The 20,757-nt window shown below is 37.7% G+C and overlaps 1 protein-coding gene across 7 annotated transcripts in view; it reads right to left on the minus strand.

Annotated features, from left to right (window-relative positions):
- Positions 1-20,757, minus strand: part of ubr3 (ubiquitin protein ligase E3 component n-recognin 3) — a 125,934-nt gene that overhangs the window by 45,208 nt on the left and 59,969 nt on the right. For 3 of the 7 annotated variants that reach the window (XR_013816914.1, XM_079822062.1, XM_079822060.1), the window contains 4 exons: positions 19,714-19,863; positions 13,221-13,354; positions 6,710-6,820; positions 236-472 (listed from right to left, as the gene is read on the minus strand). Coding sequence is in view for 6 of the 7 variants with exons in the window: in XM_079822062.1 (XP_079678188.1) it covers positions 236-472; positions 6,710-6,820; positions 13,221-13,354; positions 19,714-19,863 (632 nt within the window). In the remaining variant the exon portion in view is untranslated. The remainder of the gene's footprint in view (positions 1-235; positions 473-6,709; positions 6,821-13,220; positions 13,355-19,713; positions 19,864-20,757) is intronic. The other 4 variants (XM_079822063.1, XM_079822065.1, XM_079822064.1 and 1 more) reach the window with 2 other exon arrangements.

The following is a 20,757-nucleotide window of genomic DNA, read 5'->3' on the forward strand; positions in this document are numbered from 1 at the left end:
GAAAAAACCATATCAGATTTGTGAAGGCCTTTGTGTTTTTCAGAGCACAGTATAATGATCTGACATGCAAGTCTATGACACCGGCTGGAGATTTTGTGTTATGAGATGTTAAACCACAAACATCTGAAAGATCACATGGAGGTGAGTGGCACACCAGTCCTCACTCTGAATCAGGATGGAGGGATGAGAGGAACAGAACAGTAAAGAGGGGAGGGGGGAGTGCTCTAATAAATACCAGTATAGGATCTCTCTGCCTTACGCTGGCGCTTACTGGGAAAATGCCCAGCTGCTCCTGAAGGTCCTCCACTTCCTTCACCAGTGTGGACATGCTCTTGGTACTGGGCGTGTGCCAGGTGCCCGTCTCTATCCCACGCCCAGGACGACAGGGTAAAACACTGTTGGCGAACTGACGACACAGTGGACAGGTGAACTCGCCCTTATCCACAGAAAACCCCTGAAGAACCTGATCATTCTGAGGAATAAACAAATACGGCAGAGGTTCATTTACAGATGAATTGACACTCATAGTATCACACATGATACGATCAGAAATGCGAAAGATAAAGAATTTGCAATATACACAAAATTATGTAGGGAACTGGCTCAAGGGTAGATTTCCTTTGTGAAACCACAAAACTCATGCTACAACTCGGATGATGTCATCACTCACACAATGTTATCAGTAATAGGACAATAGGACGAAAACAGAACTTTTTTTTAATGCATTTTCACTTTGTCGATAACAGAAGAGCACAAAAAGTGGGTGGAAACTTTGCAAATGCAAATCTATGGGATATTTTAATTTCTCTTCTCACCAGGCAGACAAAAATCATAGGTCAGACTGATCAGAAAAGTATTAGCACACATACGTTGCTGCAAACTGCATAATTTCATAAGACTGGAGCTTATGACTTTGAGGGAGTGTTTTTTTTGTATGTTATATGCTCATTCTTTGGGGGTTTGTGAGCATCTCCTGAGGCAAAGACTTAAGTGCTGATAATTCTAAAGCTAAAAGGACAGCCTTGCCTAACCCCTCTCTCTCTCCCTAAGCGCCAAAGCTCATGTTACAGACTATTAAGCAGATGGCGGTGTCAAACTGCCCTTATTGGCACAAGCACAACACACCTCTCGGTACTACTTTATTTTACAGTCATGTTCCCCAAGTACACACTATGTACTTATTATAATAAATTGCAATAACTGGGTAACACCAAAGTCATTTCAAGACAAGTCATTTCATTGGCGGCCATCTTTGAGATGCCTCTCAGGCATGCAAGTGCAACAATTACATTTCATATTTGAAATAACCAATGAAATACGACAATGGCTGTCTTATAAATTTTGTTTTAAACGCTCAAATCATGACTGCAACCAAGCAAATGCGCATGCAGAGTCCTAAGTGTGCGTCTCAGAACACCGTTTCCATAGGAACTGAAGCTTCTAACGGCAGCTGCAGTGACGCAATGACTTTACCAATCAGCAATTGGCTCTTTTCTTTAGAAGGAGGGACTTATTACATGTTTGATCATAAATATGTCTAAATATGTATTCAAATGCAAAACCTAAAAATAAGAAAGCAGTTATGATCTGCAATACTTTGAGTAACTAGACTAGATAGGCCTCCATGTATATTTATTAAAGAGCCATACAGGCACCTGGTGGGTAATGGCATTACAAATGAAAATTATTATTTTTCCAGCCACAAAATGGCTGTAATTTGCATCTTTGCATTGGAATTCTCAATTTTAACCTTAATTACTACACTAACTGTAATATAAATAATAACAAATATTTAATGGACCATAGTCATTGCACAAATAGTATTTAGCACTAAAATACCTCCTCAAAATATTCAATAAATATTATTGAACTAAAATATAGAACATTTATTTAATTGAAAAATAGTGTATGGTCACATTTGACCACCAATGAGTATAAGTGTGACTAAAGAGGAAGGAATACCTGAGGGCTAAATACAAGAAAAACTTTAGTGTATAGTGAAGCTGTTGTCTATCCGCTTAAGCCATTCAAATGTATTGACACAACGCTGGTTTGTTTAGAACTATTGAGAGCTCATGAACCACGTGACCGTGCGCCGCCAGGAGATGAGAGCATGTCGCAACTCTGTTTTTCAACAGGTCTGGCTTTAACTGTTATGCCACATTAGCGCCAAAACGCTATTTATTGTTTGAATTTCATATCAAAACTTTTAAAAAATTTAAAAGCTTAGACTTTGTTTCATATCAAAAGCAGATTTGGCAATTTGGCGTGAGATTTACTTGGGCAGAGTGAGCACGTGAGACAGAGCCTGAAAGCCCGTGCCTCGTGCCAAATGTGTGAGAGTTGGCAACCCTGAATAGACTTACGGTCGAATGGAACACACTGTGTGTGTGTGTGTGTGTGTGTGTGTGTGTGTGTGTGTGTGTGTGTGTGTGTGTGAGAGAGAGAGAGACGCATGAGTGACAGAGAGACAGAGGGAGAGCAGGGAAAAGAAATATAGCTGAACGGATACACAGAGTGTTTTAAACAGCGTTAAAAAAAATTTATGAATAACGAAAGGCAATATGTGGCGCACCGCCACAAATTAGTCTATGTGTGGGAAACACTGGTAATACAAGGTACTAACCCTGGAACTACACCTTAACCCAGGGGTGTCCATCCAAAGTCCGGCCCGCGGGCCAAATGCGGCCCGGGGATGAATTTCAAACGGCCCGCAGCGTGTCTATTAAAATATATTATATGTGGCCCGCCAAGCATTATTGACAAATCATGCAATTTCACAATGTCAACACAAGGTGGCAGTACTAGATTTTAGGTCAGGGAAACAATACCGTGACAAAAGCAGAACAAAACAGCGCTACTTTTGCGCAGCACAGTGCAACTCGCGAACTCTGAGTCTGAACTGAACAAATGTTTACTTGCTGAGTGTCTCTATCTAATTTTATTTAAATTTTGTATGTAGACATATTAAGTGAGTATTAAAGGCCAAATTACAGACAATTTTTGTCATAAACGTACAGTTGTGTGATATTTTTATGTTTATTGACTAAATATCATAAAACCATTCTAGACATAGAAATAATATTTTTTAACCTTTTGCCATGTGTGCACTGCAAAAAAACCCTCTTATTTAGTGTTTCTAGTCTAAATGTTTCTAAAAATCAAGATGCAGTCACTGGATAAGTTAAATGAGAGATTTTTGTTCTTGTTTTCTGGAAAACAAATTCAATTTAAGTGAGTTTTCGCTTAAAACAAATAAAATGATCTGCCAATGGGGTAAGAAAAATTATTTTTGAAATCTTGTTTCAGTCCCAAACAGAAACAATATTATTTTTCCTACCCCATTGGTAGATAATTTAGCTTGTTTTAAGCAAAAACTCAATTTCTCCCCCAGAAATCAAGAAAAAATATTGTCATTTTACTTAGTAAAAGTAAAAAAAGCATCTTGATTTAAGAATTTTAGATATTTGGAAAAAGACAGAAATACTAAGTAAGAAAAGCTTTTTTTTTTGCAGGGTGGTTTTAGCTGTGGTGATCTAATTAGAGTACTTAAATAAGGATAGAGTTCTAACTCACTAATAATATTTAAATTTCACCCATTAAAACTTTTTGGTTTATGAACGTTTTACAGATATTGTTAAATATATATAATTTACATCTGTGTCCTATCACAAGCTACTGTCAGCTCAAGTCAAATCTGTCATGTTTCCAAGAAACAAAACATATACATACATACGCACATACATATGCACATACATACATACATACATATGCACATACATACATACATACATATGCACATACATACATACATACATATGCACATACATACATACATACATACATACATATGCACATATGCACATACATACATACATATGCACATACATACATACATACATACATATGCACATACATACATACATACATACATACATATGCACATACATACATACATACATACATATGCACATACATACATACGCACATATGCACATACATACATACATACATACGCACATATGCACATACATACATACATACGCACATATGCACATACATACATACATATGCACATACATACATACATATGCACATACATACATACATATGCACATACGCACATACATATGCACATATGGACATACATACGCACATATGCACACACATACATACATATGCACATACATACGCACATACATATGCACATACATACATACATACGCACATATGCACATACATACATACATACATACATACATACATACATACGCACATATGCACATACATACATACATATGCACATACATACATACATATGCACATACATACATATGCACATACGCACATACATACATACATACGCACATATGCACATACATACATACGCACATATGCACATACATACATACATACATACATACGCACATATGCACATACATACATACATATGCACATACATACATACATATGCACATACATACATATGCACATACGCACATACATACGCACATACATACGCACATATGCACATACATACATACATACGCACATACATACATACATATGCACATACATACATACATATGCACATACATACATACGCACATATGCACATACATACATACATATGCACATACATACATATGCACATACGCACATACATACATATGCACATACGCACATACATATGCACATACGCACATACATATGCACATACGCACATACATATGCACATACGCACATACATATGCACATACGCACATACATATGCACATACGCACATACATATGCACATACGCACATACACACACACACACACACACACACACACACACACACACACACACACACACACACACACACACACACACACACACACACACACACACACACACACACACACACACACACACACACACACACACACACACACACACACACACACACACACACACACACACACACACACACACACACACACACACACACACACACACACACACACACACACACACACACACACACACACACACACACACACACACACACACACACACACACACACACACACACACACACACACACACACACATATACATATATAATAAATTAAAGGAACCGGCCCCCGGGTGTGTCCACAACATCGAATCTGGCCCCCTTTTAAAAAAGTTTGGACACCCCTGCCTTAACCCATGTAATTACCTTTTATTACCCAGTACTTTCTTAGGTAAGTACACTGTAAGTACACATATTGTAAGTGCATATACTGTAAAATAAAGTGCAACCCACCACTCAAAATTTCGGTTGAGAAGAGAAACAGGGGTGGATGGACCACTAATGACAGATCAGATTCTGAACTAATAGCTCGAGATCTTGTCTAGTAAAATACATTTTACATTTGTACATCATGGAAAGTACTGTTGAGTGCACCAAAAAAATTTAACAAGTAAAGCACAAAATTAATCCTTAAAAAGGTGTCATGAACTGGCTTTTTAAAAAAACTTTATACTGTTGTCTGAGGTCAACGTATGATGTTTGCGTGGTTTTTACATTCAAAAACATCATAATGAATAAGTAATAGGCTATTTGCTGCCTTGGTTTTGGCTTTCTGAAGCGAGCGAGCGAGTGAGTGTGTGTGCGCGAGTGAGTGAGTGTGCGAGCATGTGTGTGTGTGTGTGTGTGTGTGCGAGTGAGTGTGTGTGCGTGCGTGCGAGCGAGCATGTGTGTGTGTGTGTCTGTGCGCGCGAGCGAGCGAGTCCGGTGTGAACGCTACATTATTAAATTGGTTCACTCGTGATCGGACTTGTAACGTTATGGGCCAGGCGCGAGTGTGTGTGTCTCCACCTCCGGTGTGAACGCACCTTCTCCACCCTGTGACAGCGTGCTAAGGTATGTAATCAATAGATTTCAAACGATCTGTAATGTTATGCAAAACTAACACATATAAAAACACATGTTTTAGCCTACTCACAAGTGTGTTCAGAAGGAAGCTTATGCAGGGTCTGCAACGCCATGTTTAAAGCTTGGTAGCGATCCTTAGCGCACGAGTCGGTGGGCGGGGCTACAGAAGCATATTTATCTGTAGAGGCGGCGTCTAGGTCCTATTAGTAAGAGATCCGCATATTCTGAGAGCTCTCGTTTTCTGGGTCTGGTGTCAATAAAAGCTTTTCTTTGACTAACAAGGAAGTTTACAGCTCTGAAACTTACAGGACATTCTTAAATTACCATGACCATTTATATATCAAAAGCTCAAGGGAAAGTTGATTTCTCAATTCATCACCCCTTTAAAATTCATTTTTAGCAGACAAGACAGTAGATAAACTGATAGTTTTACTTTTATGTCAATTAAGGCAATTCCTCTAGTCTAGAGTATGTGGTTCACAAGGCTGCGGTGCCATGGGACATGTTCAGAAATGATGAATTGAGGTTTGGAATACAGCTGACAGAGTGTGTGAACAGTGAATACTGAATATGTCTTTGACAGGGGAGTCAAACTCCAGTCCTGATGGACTCAAGATCAGAAGCCACTTTATATCAGACATCTGGATGAATGATTCCAGAATCATCTGTTAGGTTAAATCATTAAGAGCTGTTCAAATGCTAGGTGGGCTGTGAGAGTGGGGTCACTGCACATACACTTTTCCTAATTGCAGTAAGACTTCCTCTATAACGGTTCCAAATGCAAGATGAATGGCTTGATTCTCACCCGCAAGGATTCCATGTAGGACTTGTGACAGTCTATATGCAGAGTGTGGCCGCACGTCTGCACATATACACCACCGTCCCAGCCAACAGACACAGACTGCAGACAGGAACTCTGGGAAATTGAGAACACGAAAAAAGAGAAACTTCAGAACATCAGTCATGACCTAATGAGTGGCTTTTTAACAACACATTCAGATTTGATGTATTAAACTCTTTAACTGAAAACAAAGCTTTTACTTTAAGTCCTTACAATGCAAGTCAATGGGATCCAGAAACACATTGAATTCCACTGACATTCACTGTATAAGTGTTGTCAAAAATTTCGATATGTTTCGATACTGAAAAATTTCCAATACTCCTTTTCTGTAGTATCGATTCCCACAGGTTTCGTGCTGCACACCAAAAGGGTGTTCATCGCAGATAAGTGGCCCTCTCATAAAGCCGCCTCTCAAAAAGCTCACAAGTTTCAAATTGAGTTCTTTTTCATGGCTTATTGCACTTAAACGGTCAAATACATTCACAATTATGTCAAAATGCCGTCTTGCCGAGTATTCAGATAAGAATAGTCCATTTTGGAATGTAATAGTTGAGAGAAAAGGTCAAAAAATTATGATATAACAAATTATCTGTATGGCAATATTCATAGTTTTTAGTCTTGTGACTGTCACGGAGCCTTGGAGGGCAAAACCGCCATAGAACTGCAGCAAAAGCCTGTCAAATTTCCATCTTAAAAACAAGATGCACATTTTGGGCACTTATGATCCATTCACAGCTGCTGCAGTTTCAATCACTAAAAACAGTGGGACGTTTTTAAAAGGCTTAACGTGAAAAACGCTAGGGTGAGTTGCCCCAATAAGGATTCAATTAAGCAAAGTTTAAAGCTAATCTAGGATTTGTTGATATGGGTTTTATTTTAAATCGAGTTGTTGCACTACTTAATTTTAAACAGATTAATTACGCAGTAAACCCGTTAGAATTATAGAGCTGATCAAGCCGCAGACGGAGGGTGAACTGACGCAAGGCTAAAGAAACCTTAGTGCAACCCACCCTTAAAGTGCTGTAATGTACTAAAACAGTGATATTAAAAGATCAAATTCAGTTTACACCTTTTTGATGACGCATACTATAAACAGGCGAGCAGATGAGCAAAGAATATGAACACAGTGTTTTTTCTTTATAATGGGTTTCGATGGGAAAAATACGCTTAACGAGAAACCTTGTGTTGCACTAATATTCTGTGTTCATCTGCTTTCCTGTATAAAGTATGCAACATCAATAAGGTGTATATTGAATTTGGTATGTTAATATCACTGTCTTACTGCATTAATACTGACTACAAACATATAGGGCGTTCCTATAAGCGTGTGACATCACGTGAAAACTATATTGTTTGACTTTAAACGTTGAAAAAACAGTCTCAATGTTTTTTTTTAAATAGACGTAAATTACAAGTAACTCAGGAAATTCGAGTAAATGGACAAACCGTTAAAAATGTAAATGAAACAAAATATTTAGGTCTAATAATTGATTCGAACCTTGGTTTTAAAAGTCACATAAAAAATCTTAGTAACAAATTGAAATTTAATTTGATGAACTATAAACATATTAGAAACTCATTAACTACGGATGCCTCAAATATATATCTCAACACTATGATTGTTCCACATCTTCTGTATTGCATGTCCAGTTGGTCTCAGGCATGTAAAACATTGTTAAAATTACTTGAATCACTGTATAAAAGGGCCATAAAAATACATGATAAGAAGCCTCGCCAGTACCATCACTGTAAAGTACAAAGTAAATATAACATCTTGAGTTTTGAAAATCTTATTAAATATAATAAAATTTCTGCTTTATTTAAAATTATCCATAACACTGTTGCTCCCCCATTGAGAAAATTTGTCACACTAAATTCTGAGAGAATTTCTAGAACCACACGGTCGACAGTCAGAGGAGAGAGCAGAGTTACAAAATGTAGAACCACATATGGTCAACAATCGTTCTTTTATAAAGCAGCGAATCTTTGGAATATTCTACCAAATGAAATTATTTCATGCACAAACTATAGTACATTTACACGCCTGACCAAACAGTGGTTATTATTGAAGCAAATTTGTACGCACTAAATTGACTATTATATGAATAATGTATATTCTGAGTGAGTGAGTGATAGATTCCTGAAGTGGAGTGTGTTTTTATGATGTGAGTGAAGTAATGATTTTATGTATTATTCTGTATGTTTTATGAACTTCTGTACGTAGGGCCTATAACATCTACCTGTCCAGGGACTGCGGGTGGAAATTAGCATTTTTTGCTATAACCTGGCTCATGACATCTCTTCTTTTTAAGACTAATGTTTTTTCTGTGCATTGTCCCTGATCAAATAAAATAAATTCAAATTCAAATTCAAATATATATGGCAGTTTTCCCTGTGGTATCGAAAATCGGTATATTTCAAGGTATCGAAATTGGAAATTCCAGTATTGTGACAACCAGTGTTGGGGAAAGTCACTTTGAAAAGTAATGCATTACAATATTGCGTTACTCCCATAAAAAGTAACTAATTGAGTTACTTAGTTGCTTTTTAAGAAAAGTAATGCATTATGTTACTTTTGCGTTACTTTTTCTAACCTGGGCTGGGCTTGTTTTTTTGTTGTTGTTTTTTTATAACAAAACAGTTATATTTGGGCAAATGTAAAGACCTCTTCATACCAAAATTGAAATAAGCCTCAGGCTGAGGTAATGCAAACAGTAGAGCTGCTGTGCTGTGCTGTGCTGTGCTGAAAGAATAGGACGCAGGAGAAAAAAAAATCTAGTAATTTTTGCTCATGGTTTAACTGAATCAAAGGTTTAAACAGTTTTTGCTTATACTGTAGTGTTGTCACCAGTGTTGGGGGTAATGCATTACAAGTAACTTGAGTTACGTAATCAGATTACTTTTTCAAGTAACTAGTAAAGTAACATTACTTTTTCAAATTTACAACAAAATATCTGAGATACTTTTTCAACATTTATTTGACTGACAGCTCTCAGCCCCCATGTTGAGAAAAATCGAGAGTAAGTGCAGAGGCGTGTGTAAACATGATGGTTTACACACACACACAACAGCAAGACATTGGTAAATAAAGGTAGATTAAATGCATACAACTATTTGTTTTTTTAACATTTAACTATTGGAGGTTTGCATAGTACTCTGATTTTGCATTTGACTGATTTTATTAATTTTGAGGAATACTGAATCTTTATTGTGCAATTGAGATGAATAAATGCTCACATTGAGTCTAGAACTACAATAACCATCATGTTTACACACAACATTTATTAATTGTTAATTTAGACAGCATATTTAGATTTAGTTTTAGTCATAGTCTTTTGACTAAAATGCCATTTAGTTTTAGTCATATTTTAGTCACCTGAATTGTTTTTAGTTTTAGTCGACTAAATATCATAAGATTTTAGTCGACTAAATCTACAGTAGAGTTAGTCTCCTAAAATCAAATGAGTTTAGTTAAATTGTAATACATTAAGCATTTAAGTATTACATAACAGACTGTCACTTGAACTGACATTTTGTTTTTGACATTAAAAATACACGAAAGAGATCCCAATTCACTTTTTTGTTTGTTTTTAAAAACATCTATATAGTTTTTATAACTTTGTATTTCTGTTTTAGTTAGTTATATCATGTTAAGTTAAAGCTTCAATAAGTTTGTTTATTTGTTTTTTTAATTTCAGTTAACATTTATTTAATTTCAAGTAACAAAGATTTTTTTTTATGGTTTTAGTTAACCATTATAACCCTGATACTTTATTTAATATGCGTCAAATACTGGTCTTTCCTCCTGACTATGAATTAAATGGGAATGAAATTAAATACAGTTTATTGTGTAAGCAAAAACAAATATATAATGTGTGACCTTTAATTATAAACAAGCTCGAAATACACCCGGGCTCTTATTTTGAAATCTCGCCTTACTATTGCAGTTGCAGCTGCACATTCAAGTTCAGATGAGGAGATAAAATATGCATTGTTACAACCGTCTAAAACACATTACTATATAAACATCGTAAAGTAAACATTGTCATTATTCCCCAGCATTAGTTCATAAACAATTGCCTGGCATAAACGTGTGTTATTGATTGATTGTGAGCCGCTCTGGAGCATTGGAATGGGGATGCGTGAGTGAGCCTACAGCGCGTGTTCTCCCGCGGTTAGATCAGCACGTTCAGATCAAATGTGTGCATCTGTTACACAGGACATCAGTTCTGACTGGATCTCTTCCCTAATCGTCCCTCCCTAACATTTTCGTCTCGTTTTTATTTGTTGACGAAAATGACAGTTGATTTTCGTTATAGTTTTTGTCATCCAGAACTAGTTTTTATTTAGTTATCGTCTCGTTTTCGTCAGTGAAAAAAGGTTGTTGACGGAAATTATGACGAAAATTATTCGTCAACGAAATTAACACTGCACACAACGCCTCTGCACTTACTCTCGATTTTTATCAACATGGGGACAAGAGAGCTGTCAGTAAAATAAATGTGAAAAAGTATCTCAGATATTTTGTTGTAAACTTGAAAAAGTAAATGTTACTTTCCTAGTTACTTGAAAAAGTAATCTCATTTACATAACTCAAGTTACTTGTAATGCATTACCCCCAACACTGGTGACAACACTACAGTATAAGCAAAACTGTTTAAACATTCTTTAAAATATCATGAGCAAATTATTTTCTTTTTAAGTGAATTAACACTTTAATGCTGCGTTCACACCAAACGCGAATTGAGCGTCAAAATCGCGTCTACCGCGTCTAGTTTCACGCGCGAACATTTTGAATGCATTCGCGCGTCTGCAGAGAATTGGACGCGCGTAGAAATCGAGCGTTTGAAGCGAAATTGACGCGCGTTCAAGGCACTCCAGGAGAAATATGTCATAAAACACCTCTCTGCCTCTTTTCATTTTCATTAAAAATATATATTAAGCATTAATAGCCACACAAATGTGGTCCAGGCAACTCCTACATCATCTTCACTGCATGTATGTTTAAATATCCTTAAAATATAAAGTTATGAAACTTATCTTTGCCCTCAGTCAAAACGATTTGGCAGACAACAAATTATAGATTCATGAGAGCAAAGATCGGCCGTTAGATCTACACAAAACGAACCACTACAGGACATCAGAGCCAGCGGCAGACGGCAGAAGGACTGGCCGAGGAAAGGCTGCCTTCGCCGGGGTTATGAGCGGTGATTGCCCGGTGATCGCCTGGATCTCACAACTCCAAAAACACAAGATTTTTTTTTTTCAATAGGCGCTCTCTTTATAAATAAACCACAGATTGAGCTTTAAACAACTACATTCCCACCTGAAAACGTCTTAAAACTACATTTTGTGACACAATAGTACTATTTTTAATTTATGCAGGGTTTCTCATACACGTCACTTTACCACGTGACCGCAGCAAGCAGGCTCCTGATTGGTTAACGCGGCGCGAATTGACGCCAAAGTTCAAATTTTTCAACTCGGGCGTCAGACGCGAATTCGCTTCAAACGCGTGAATGCACAAAAGCACCATTCGCGTGTAACGCGCAAGACGCTCAATTCGCGTCCAATTCGCGTCCAATTCGCGCCATTCGCGCGAACTGGACGCGCGAATGAAGCGGATTCGCGTCCTTCGCGCCGCGCGTAACGCGCCTTCCGCGCCGCGGGACCTCCAGACGCGCGTCAACGCGCCTTTCCATTGACTTAACATTGAAATCACTCGCGCCTGACGCTCAATTCGCGTTTGGTGTGAACGCAGCATAATGATGTTTCATTTAAGAATTAAAAAAAAAAGAGAAATACAGATCAAGAAAAAAAATTATGAAAAGAATGAGTTGTGGTATAGAATGGTATAGAGTTGTGAATGTGTGCATTATAAAATGGCTAGTTCTGGCTCTTAAACCTGATTGGGATCATGTTCAAAGCTGCTGAAAAATAGCTGATATGTGCACACTTGTGACAGCACAGCAATTGAACTCAATATTAATGCAGCAACAGTAAACCATCTACACAGTTAGGATAATGAGCTACTTTACCTGGCAGAAGAATTGTTTATTCTAATTGCTAATTTTATTAAAGCAATATGACACATGAGAAATTGATTTGACTGCGTGTCACATTGAGCCTGAGGTAACAACAGCACTGTAATTTATTGGCCTCTTGTGGTATATTGCATTATTAAAGAGAGTGTGTGTGTGTGTGTGTGTGTGTGTGTGTGTGTGTGTGTGTGTGTGTGTGTGTGTGTGCAACAACCATAATGAGGTTGTGCCTGTATGACCGTCTGTAGTGTCTAAGTGGGTGTGAATTTACAACACTTAAAACATTCTAGCATCTCTGACAAATAAAAGAAAGAAAGAAAATGGCACATTTATGCTTATGCAGTCACTTATAGCATGCTTATAGTTTTATATTGTGAGTGTGTTATAGAGATGTTATTGTGAGTTGTGTGTATGTGTTTATATATGGCACATACGTCTTTGAAGTAGCGTTGCATAAGGGACAGTCTAACATCATTGGTCGCTCCACATGTGTCCTCGGGGTAGATGTGCTCCTCATCTGTAGTGGGCAATCGCTTTGGCGTGTCACTACGACAACGGTGCCCCAACACTGAAATACACACACACATACACACTCCTTAGAAATGGCAATCATATGTTAATTAGCTGCCAATCACCACATTTATTGCACTCAACATTTGCATAATATAATGAAGTACCATGTCAAAGTCAAAACTGTAACGCACGTCTATCGCAATGCTTGCCGACCCCAAACCCGACCATACTGGATACTCAGCAATAAAAATTAACAGCAGTCTGTAAGTCCATCAAATCTCTAAGAACTGTTGATTTCCTGCAGAGAATTCCTCTGAGTCAGACATGACTGCTAGAAAGTTGCCATCTTGACCTTGATGCGTTTCAAGAGTACTAAAGTCACATATCAAACAAATCAAAGACAAGCGATTATTCATAAAACGCAATGTCCATTTAATCACAGCACCTGATGAATGAAGCAATTAAAACACTGTTGTTAAAACAAGTAAAGTGGGTGAATTTTAACTCATGGGTGGTTTAACGCACAGTTAGAGAGCTCCAGTGATCTGGACCACAACCTGGGCCTGCAGATGGAAAGCTGTAATGCTACACACCATCCTAGTGGTGATAGAGAGACTTACACAACCAAAAAACATGGATGCCAGTGATGTTCACCACATAGGAGTAGACAATACATATAGTTTCACCTGCTTTGAAAATATATGTTTTCTGAAAAGCGCTATACAAAAAAATAATAATAGCGCCCTACATAGCCATTACACCCGAATGTACAATACAGAAAAAAGATCCATTGCTACTTCGGTTTCAACGCAACTATAAATATAGTGTCTGCTTGGATGCCATTTAGAAAGTAGGAGTATGCATGTTAACTCTCTGAGGTCGGCAAAGGCGCCGGCGTCTTCACCTCATTTTTTTTCTTAGTGCGAAAGAGACCCAAAATACTCATGGTCATTCAGGCAAGTGTTATAAATCATTATAATCTGTTAATTTTCTACTTTTATTTGTGTATACTCACAATAAAAGCTACAAATATTTTTTGCAAAATAAAGAAAACATGCTGCTATAAATACAGTACCAGTCAAACATTTGGACTAGGGATGCACCGAATCCAGATTTTTGGGGTTCGGACGAATACCGAATGCACCGGTTAAGAATCGGAAACCAAATACCAAATCCTACTCCCACCCTCAGTCCATTATCACAGTAAACACATTAATGAAGTAAACAACGTCCACAGCAGTCAATGTATTTTTAATTAAGAATAGGCAACATTATGCCAGGATGACTGTCCTTCCTTTGCCGTAGCTGAAGTTGCTGCATTTGGGCTGCTGTCTGTAGACTCCTTCATGCGCAACTCGTATTCTTTCGGATGTTTAATACGCAAATGTTTTAACAGCAGCTATTGTTTAGGATGCTTGCCACCATGAGACAAATCGGCATTGCAAATTGAACATGTAGCTCGACTCGAATCGCCTTCTTTTGACGGAAAGTACTGCCCAACAACATGTTTTCTGCTCACGAGTTCCACTTTCTCACAGCCTTCTGCATTTGAATGGTCCACCTAGTAAACACCTTCCCGTAATCAATGGCGGTGTCATCACGTTCGACCAGTTGAGCGTGAGTAGTGCAAGCCTAGGGTTCAGTTCGGTGGAAAAAAAATTCTTCGGCAGAAGCCGAACCCTGAATCCTAGATTCGGTGCATCCCTAGTTTGGACACAATTTGAATGAATGCTTTTGAAAACTCTCTTATGCTCATGCATTTATTTGACCAAAAATACAGAGGAAAAAAAATCTATTTAAAATAATGGTTTTCTATGTTAATATACTGTAAAATATCATTAATTTCTGTGATGCAAAGCTGAATTTTAATCAGCCTTTACTCTATTTATACATCCAAGAACCCTGAAAAAAGTATCACCGGTTATACAAAATATCAAGAAGCACAGCAGTTTCCAACCTTGCTCTTTTTGCGAAGAAATCATTCTGATATGCTGATTTATTATCAATCATTTTAAGAGTGGAAATTATATTAAAGTTAATTCAATAGTTGCCCCTGTAATCAGTATCCTCAGATTTTTCTTTCATCTCAGATTTGAGAATCATAGTGACCTGATACTAGTACACATTGGACATTGTGTCTTTGGCTCTCACTTTATATTGTTGACTATATTCTAAATAAACTACAAAAAATATATTTATTTTGTCCTGTTCCCTAGCTCCCCTCTGTGTCACATGCCTGACTCAAAGCTGTTCTTTCAGCTGTAAATCACAGCATTTATCACGATCGTTCAGGTCTCTTCGCACATGTCTTAGAAAATGTAAATCAATATATTGTTTTATGTGAATAAGAAGGCACGATTCTCACATCAGTTTGAAGCAAAAACTCTAGGCAACAACTTCCATTAGTAAAAAGTCTTGTGGACACATATCTAATGTGCGTTTTGTTAATTCAGTGACTTGCATTTGTTTTTTCAAAATCCACGCATAAACGTTATTCTCTCAAAAATACATGTTGCTCACATATAATGGTAGCCCAGTTTGTGCTGAACACAGTGTAATGACACTTTTGCCATAAATGTGTTTATAAGCAACTGAAAAAAGCACAAATTTCAGAGCATGTCAAAACCTCTAAAGGGCCCCAAAACTCTGCAGACCTGTAAGTTAAAGGTTTAGGCAAGTATGAAACTGTTTGGACCTCCAGTACCCCAGGGCTCAATCTTCGGACCACAAAATAAATAATGCAATACAACAACATTGCTAAGCAGATGACACCCAAATATACTGAGCTCAAATGTAAAGTCCCATAGACTCTATACCATCACAGTTACTTGGTTTAGGATCTGAGATATAATTGCGTCACAGGCCGTTTACACCTGGGGCCTGTACCATGATGGTAGTTTAACAAACTCAGGGTTACAGGATTAGTTTCGAGTTGACAAAACCAAACCAATCTATTCAGGCTTTGTTGGTCCCATGATGCTGATCATCAGCTTTCTCTGTCAACTCAGGCTTTGATCCTGAGTTTAGGAGTTTAGCTGTGACATCAGCAGTGAACAGCCAATCACAAGCTGTGGATCAGTAAAACTTTACTTCTCACTTCTCGCGAGAGAAGCAGCGAGATTCATTTCTCTCTTCTGCAGAATATACATGATTGAAAAATATTAAGAATTTAAACAAATTTACACAGCAAGAAGAAAAGAGCTAAAAGAGTACAACTTAAAGAACATTATGTAAAATTAGTAAAAGTTATGAAGTTGGTTTAGTTGATATATAGAGAATTGAACATTTAAGCTTGCATGTAGTAATTTATATAGCTTTATTTATTGATTTTAAAGCTTATTTGTATGACCTTTGTATAGGCTATATATATTAATTTCAACTAAGTGCCTATTAATGATTGATTAACTAAAATTATACATGTGTAATTGATTACGGGTATAATAATTACATAAATGATATCTAAACCATTCAAAATTATTATTATAAATAAGCATTGTTAAAAGCCAGACACTTTAGTCTTTAATAGCCATTTGCTATGTAGTGACCTTTACATGGGGAGTGACTTTATTGCATCAGATGTGTGTCACTTTGCTCACAGCTGATTGGTCCAATTTCAGTTTGAGATCTCTTATCCAGAACATAACCTGTCCTGGAGCAGGTTAGCCGTGGAGCGTAAGTTACTATGGAGATGAACACAGCTAAAAGCCAAACCACTTTAATGGTACCTTAAACCCAGGATTGGCACAAACTAAGCTTAAAGGGGGGGTGAAATGCTGTTTCATGTATACTGATCTTTTTGCACTGTTAAAGACTTGGATTCCCATGCTAAACATGGACACAGTTTCATAAGCTAAGGTGGATGTTTGATGGGAGTATTTCTTTGCCAAAATTAGTACTTCCTGTTAGTCATAAGTTTCGGAAAGTTTTTTTCGATCATGGGTCCGCTTGACGTCAACAGGGCGGAATTTCCTTGTATGGGCCGTACGGACAATTCTACCGGAAGAGCGCGCGCGAGAGAGAGAGAGCGTGAAAGCAACAGGCTACGCCCATCAAAGCGCTGGCTCGTACAGATGGAATTTGCTTTTCCGGATCAGCAACTGAGTTGCGCAAATATTTATGTCTGTTCCCTGCATTTCGGTGCCGATTGTTTTATAAACAAGGCCCAGTTCGACGCCGGATTTTCAGATCGCCTAATACTGAAGGATGGAGCGGTCCCAACGATAAAGGTCCCAACGTTGGAACCGCAGGTTTGACTGCTTCAAATGTCTGTTTTTGCCTATGCCCATCAATTAGCCCAAACATGATCACGTATTGATCAATGGAGCATGCGATGTATAGTGTGTGTACATTTGTTTAGCTGGCCACTATATGTGTATGTTTGTGCATTGTAAAAGCACTCCAAACAACAATACACAAAGAGTGGGGAAATATGTTGAACTAAATAAGCGCGCTTCTTCATTCAAATGCGCTACTATTCCATGTCTTTCTATGTAAACACTAGCCTGACGCGCAAAACCAGTCCGCTTACTACAAATCATGTCTTCACAAACCACGCGTAAACACACACACACACATACACATACACACACACACACACACACACACATTGTAACACTCGCGCTTGACATGGTGTTCTAAATAACACAAGCCGCTAAGCATATTATATAGTTAGTGTAACTTATACCACATAGTTGATGTCCTGCTCTAGCTGTTTTTGCTGCTGCTCCTGTTCAACTTCAGCCTCTGGGTCTGATTCCGGATCATAGATGTATGGCTGTATCTGATTAAAAGCCATTTTTTATTTTGAATAAAGTTTTTTCCCGCTTTTAGGGATGACGCAGCTTTCAGACGCACTCAACACAGTAACAGCGGCGCGCGCTCAACATTCTTTAGCTCCGCCCACACGATACGCCCCCAGCCGCACGGCTTTTTCCGGAAAGACTCGGAACAGCGCATCTTTCTTTTATAATTAAAATAAAAATAAAGACTTTTCGGAGATATGCAGGATGCAATGCTACTCTATAGGTACTCAAGATTGACATGAGACTGACTGAAACTGAGTGTCCCCCCCTTAAACATATCTGGCTAGCCAGCTAAACCGGCTTCATGGTATAGGCCCCTGGTATTAAGATGCGTTTTGGCCGATCGGATCACAAGTAGACCTGGTTGCACCTGGTGTTTTAATTTGTCTCTTTTGTCCACTTTCAACCACTTTCAACTGATTTCTTAAAGGGATGGTGTATGGGCGGGTAAATGTATGGGTTTTTTTCTGATCTTTCTATCCATCACACGAAATATGCTTGCGCAATTTACATATGAACGCAGAGAACCTCAGCTTTGGTTTCTGCTCTGACAGCAAGACCAGCCGAACGCTGTGAGTGTGTGTTAGAAATCAGGAATGGTGAGAGAACATTGTGCTTGGTAAATTTTTGGTCTTCAAAAGAAACTTGGGTCTTCAGCCGACAAGATTTAAATCCTGTCTGGCTAGTGCGCTTCCCATTATGTTTGCGCATTAGTTCAGTAGGAGGAGAGAAGGCGTCTTTTGTGCTTGTTTGAAAGCATTTGACCACATGAGCTTTTACACTGCGAATGCTTTTTAAACTACATCTGGAAGTAGTCGAAAGTGGACAAGCAATGTTGTCCACTTGTGATCTGATTGACCAACATGCATCTTAATACCAGGTGTTAACAATTCAATCCAAAATCATTCTTGATCTAAATTTCTTTTATTATTAGTTTACCGACTTTAAATTTATTTGTACATTTTTAATTAGTTATGTAATAAGTACTTTTTATATAATTACAAATTAAAAATTGAATTACATTACAACTGACCAGCTATAGCTTCAAAACGTACAAGTTATTAGTTAACAAAGAGAAATAAAGAAAGAAACATATTACAAGCAATAAACGAAGAGCGCTTCCAGTTAAGATCTATGATTTTACTCTCTCTCAGTTTTATTATTATTAAATGACATCATAAACATCGGGAGATCTAATAGGCTGCATTCACACTAATGCGCAGACATATTTTAAATATCAGATGTTTAATGTATTGAATTAATAATTCTACTGCATTCCGAACTACATAAACGATACCTTTGTTGAGCATTTAAGGGAAAACGCCGCCGGACACTAGAAGCGTAACATCAAGCTTTCTCACAGCGCACATCCTGTGAAATGAAGCCTGCGATTGCCCTTGTAATTCACTTCAAACTTTCTGAAATCGATTCTGAAAATCATTGAGGAGAGAATCACGCTGCACTTTTTTTTTCTCCCACCTCCATTAACATTTTTCATTACTAGAAGCCCTGATGTCATCCATTTCAATGTAGGCCTAAAATACACCAATACTGGCCAATGTTGATATAGACACGGATACACAGCTGATGTTAATATTGGAGTGTGTGATACCTGATGAAGCCTGCAGCAGAACCACCAGTCCTGTGGGTCGGTCTTCAGTGGACGGGCCGCTCTGACCACAGATCACACAGTCATACAGAACTTCAGATTCCAAAGGTTCAGCCGAGCCCATGTCCATCACTGCATCTGCTTCAGGCGACTCTATTCAACATTAAATTACACAAAACAAAAGTCAGATAACACATAAAAGGAACAGTCTTTGAGATCACAAAATCTCCCTTCAAATAAAAGTGGTTTCTTTCCAAAACCTAGTGAGTTGACCACATGTAATTTTTTGACTGTACTAAAGCATAAAATACCATACTATGTACAGAGATTTAGGAAACATGCTAAGTTCAAGTACTTTAAACTATGCGGTCCGTGTTGGAATGTGTTTTGTTTTTACTGCCCACTGATTCCACAAGACCTAAAAAGCATCGGCATCCATCTAAAAAGCCCAATGACCTGAGGCATATTAAAATGCGAATAAATATAAATGCAAGGCTTGTCACTTTCCATTGTCAATTGCGCTCGTTCCTGTTGTTGAATCCCTCACAGAGAATGCAATTCACAGGGTGCAATACGAAAAATTCCAGCCCAAAAAATGCATTCAAGAGTGCTGATGAGTTGATTATAAACACAATGAAAAGAATTTAAAAAACAAATCCGTAAACAGAAATACAGCTCAATAGGTTTCATAGAAGAGATAAGAACACCAATTTAGATTAAGCATCAGGGATGACCCATAATATTCAGTTTTTCGATGTTGATTGTTCATCAGAAACTTTAGAAAGACTGATAAAAGTTTGAAGCTCCTAGTAAAAAAAGTACCAAAAAGTTTAATGGGATTCTTTCGATACTTCCATGATAAGGCCATTAATTACCATGGCATCCCACTAAACCATCGTCCCACTACAGTACTTTTTTGTAAGGGTTTGGAGTTGTTATACATTTAAAAAAAGAGAGGAAAAACAAAAAACAAAAGCCAAGCATAAAAGTCCAAAAAGTGGCTAAAATCCAATAACAGAACATGAATTATGAGCTCAGTAGAATGGC

Source organism: Gobio gobio (assembly GCF_949357685.1).
Source record: "Gobio gobio genome assembly, chromosome: 7".
Lineage (NCBI taxonomy): Eukaryota > Metazoa > Chordata > Actinopteri > Cypriniformes > Gobionidae > Gobio > Gobio gobio.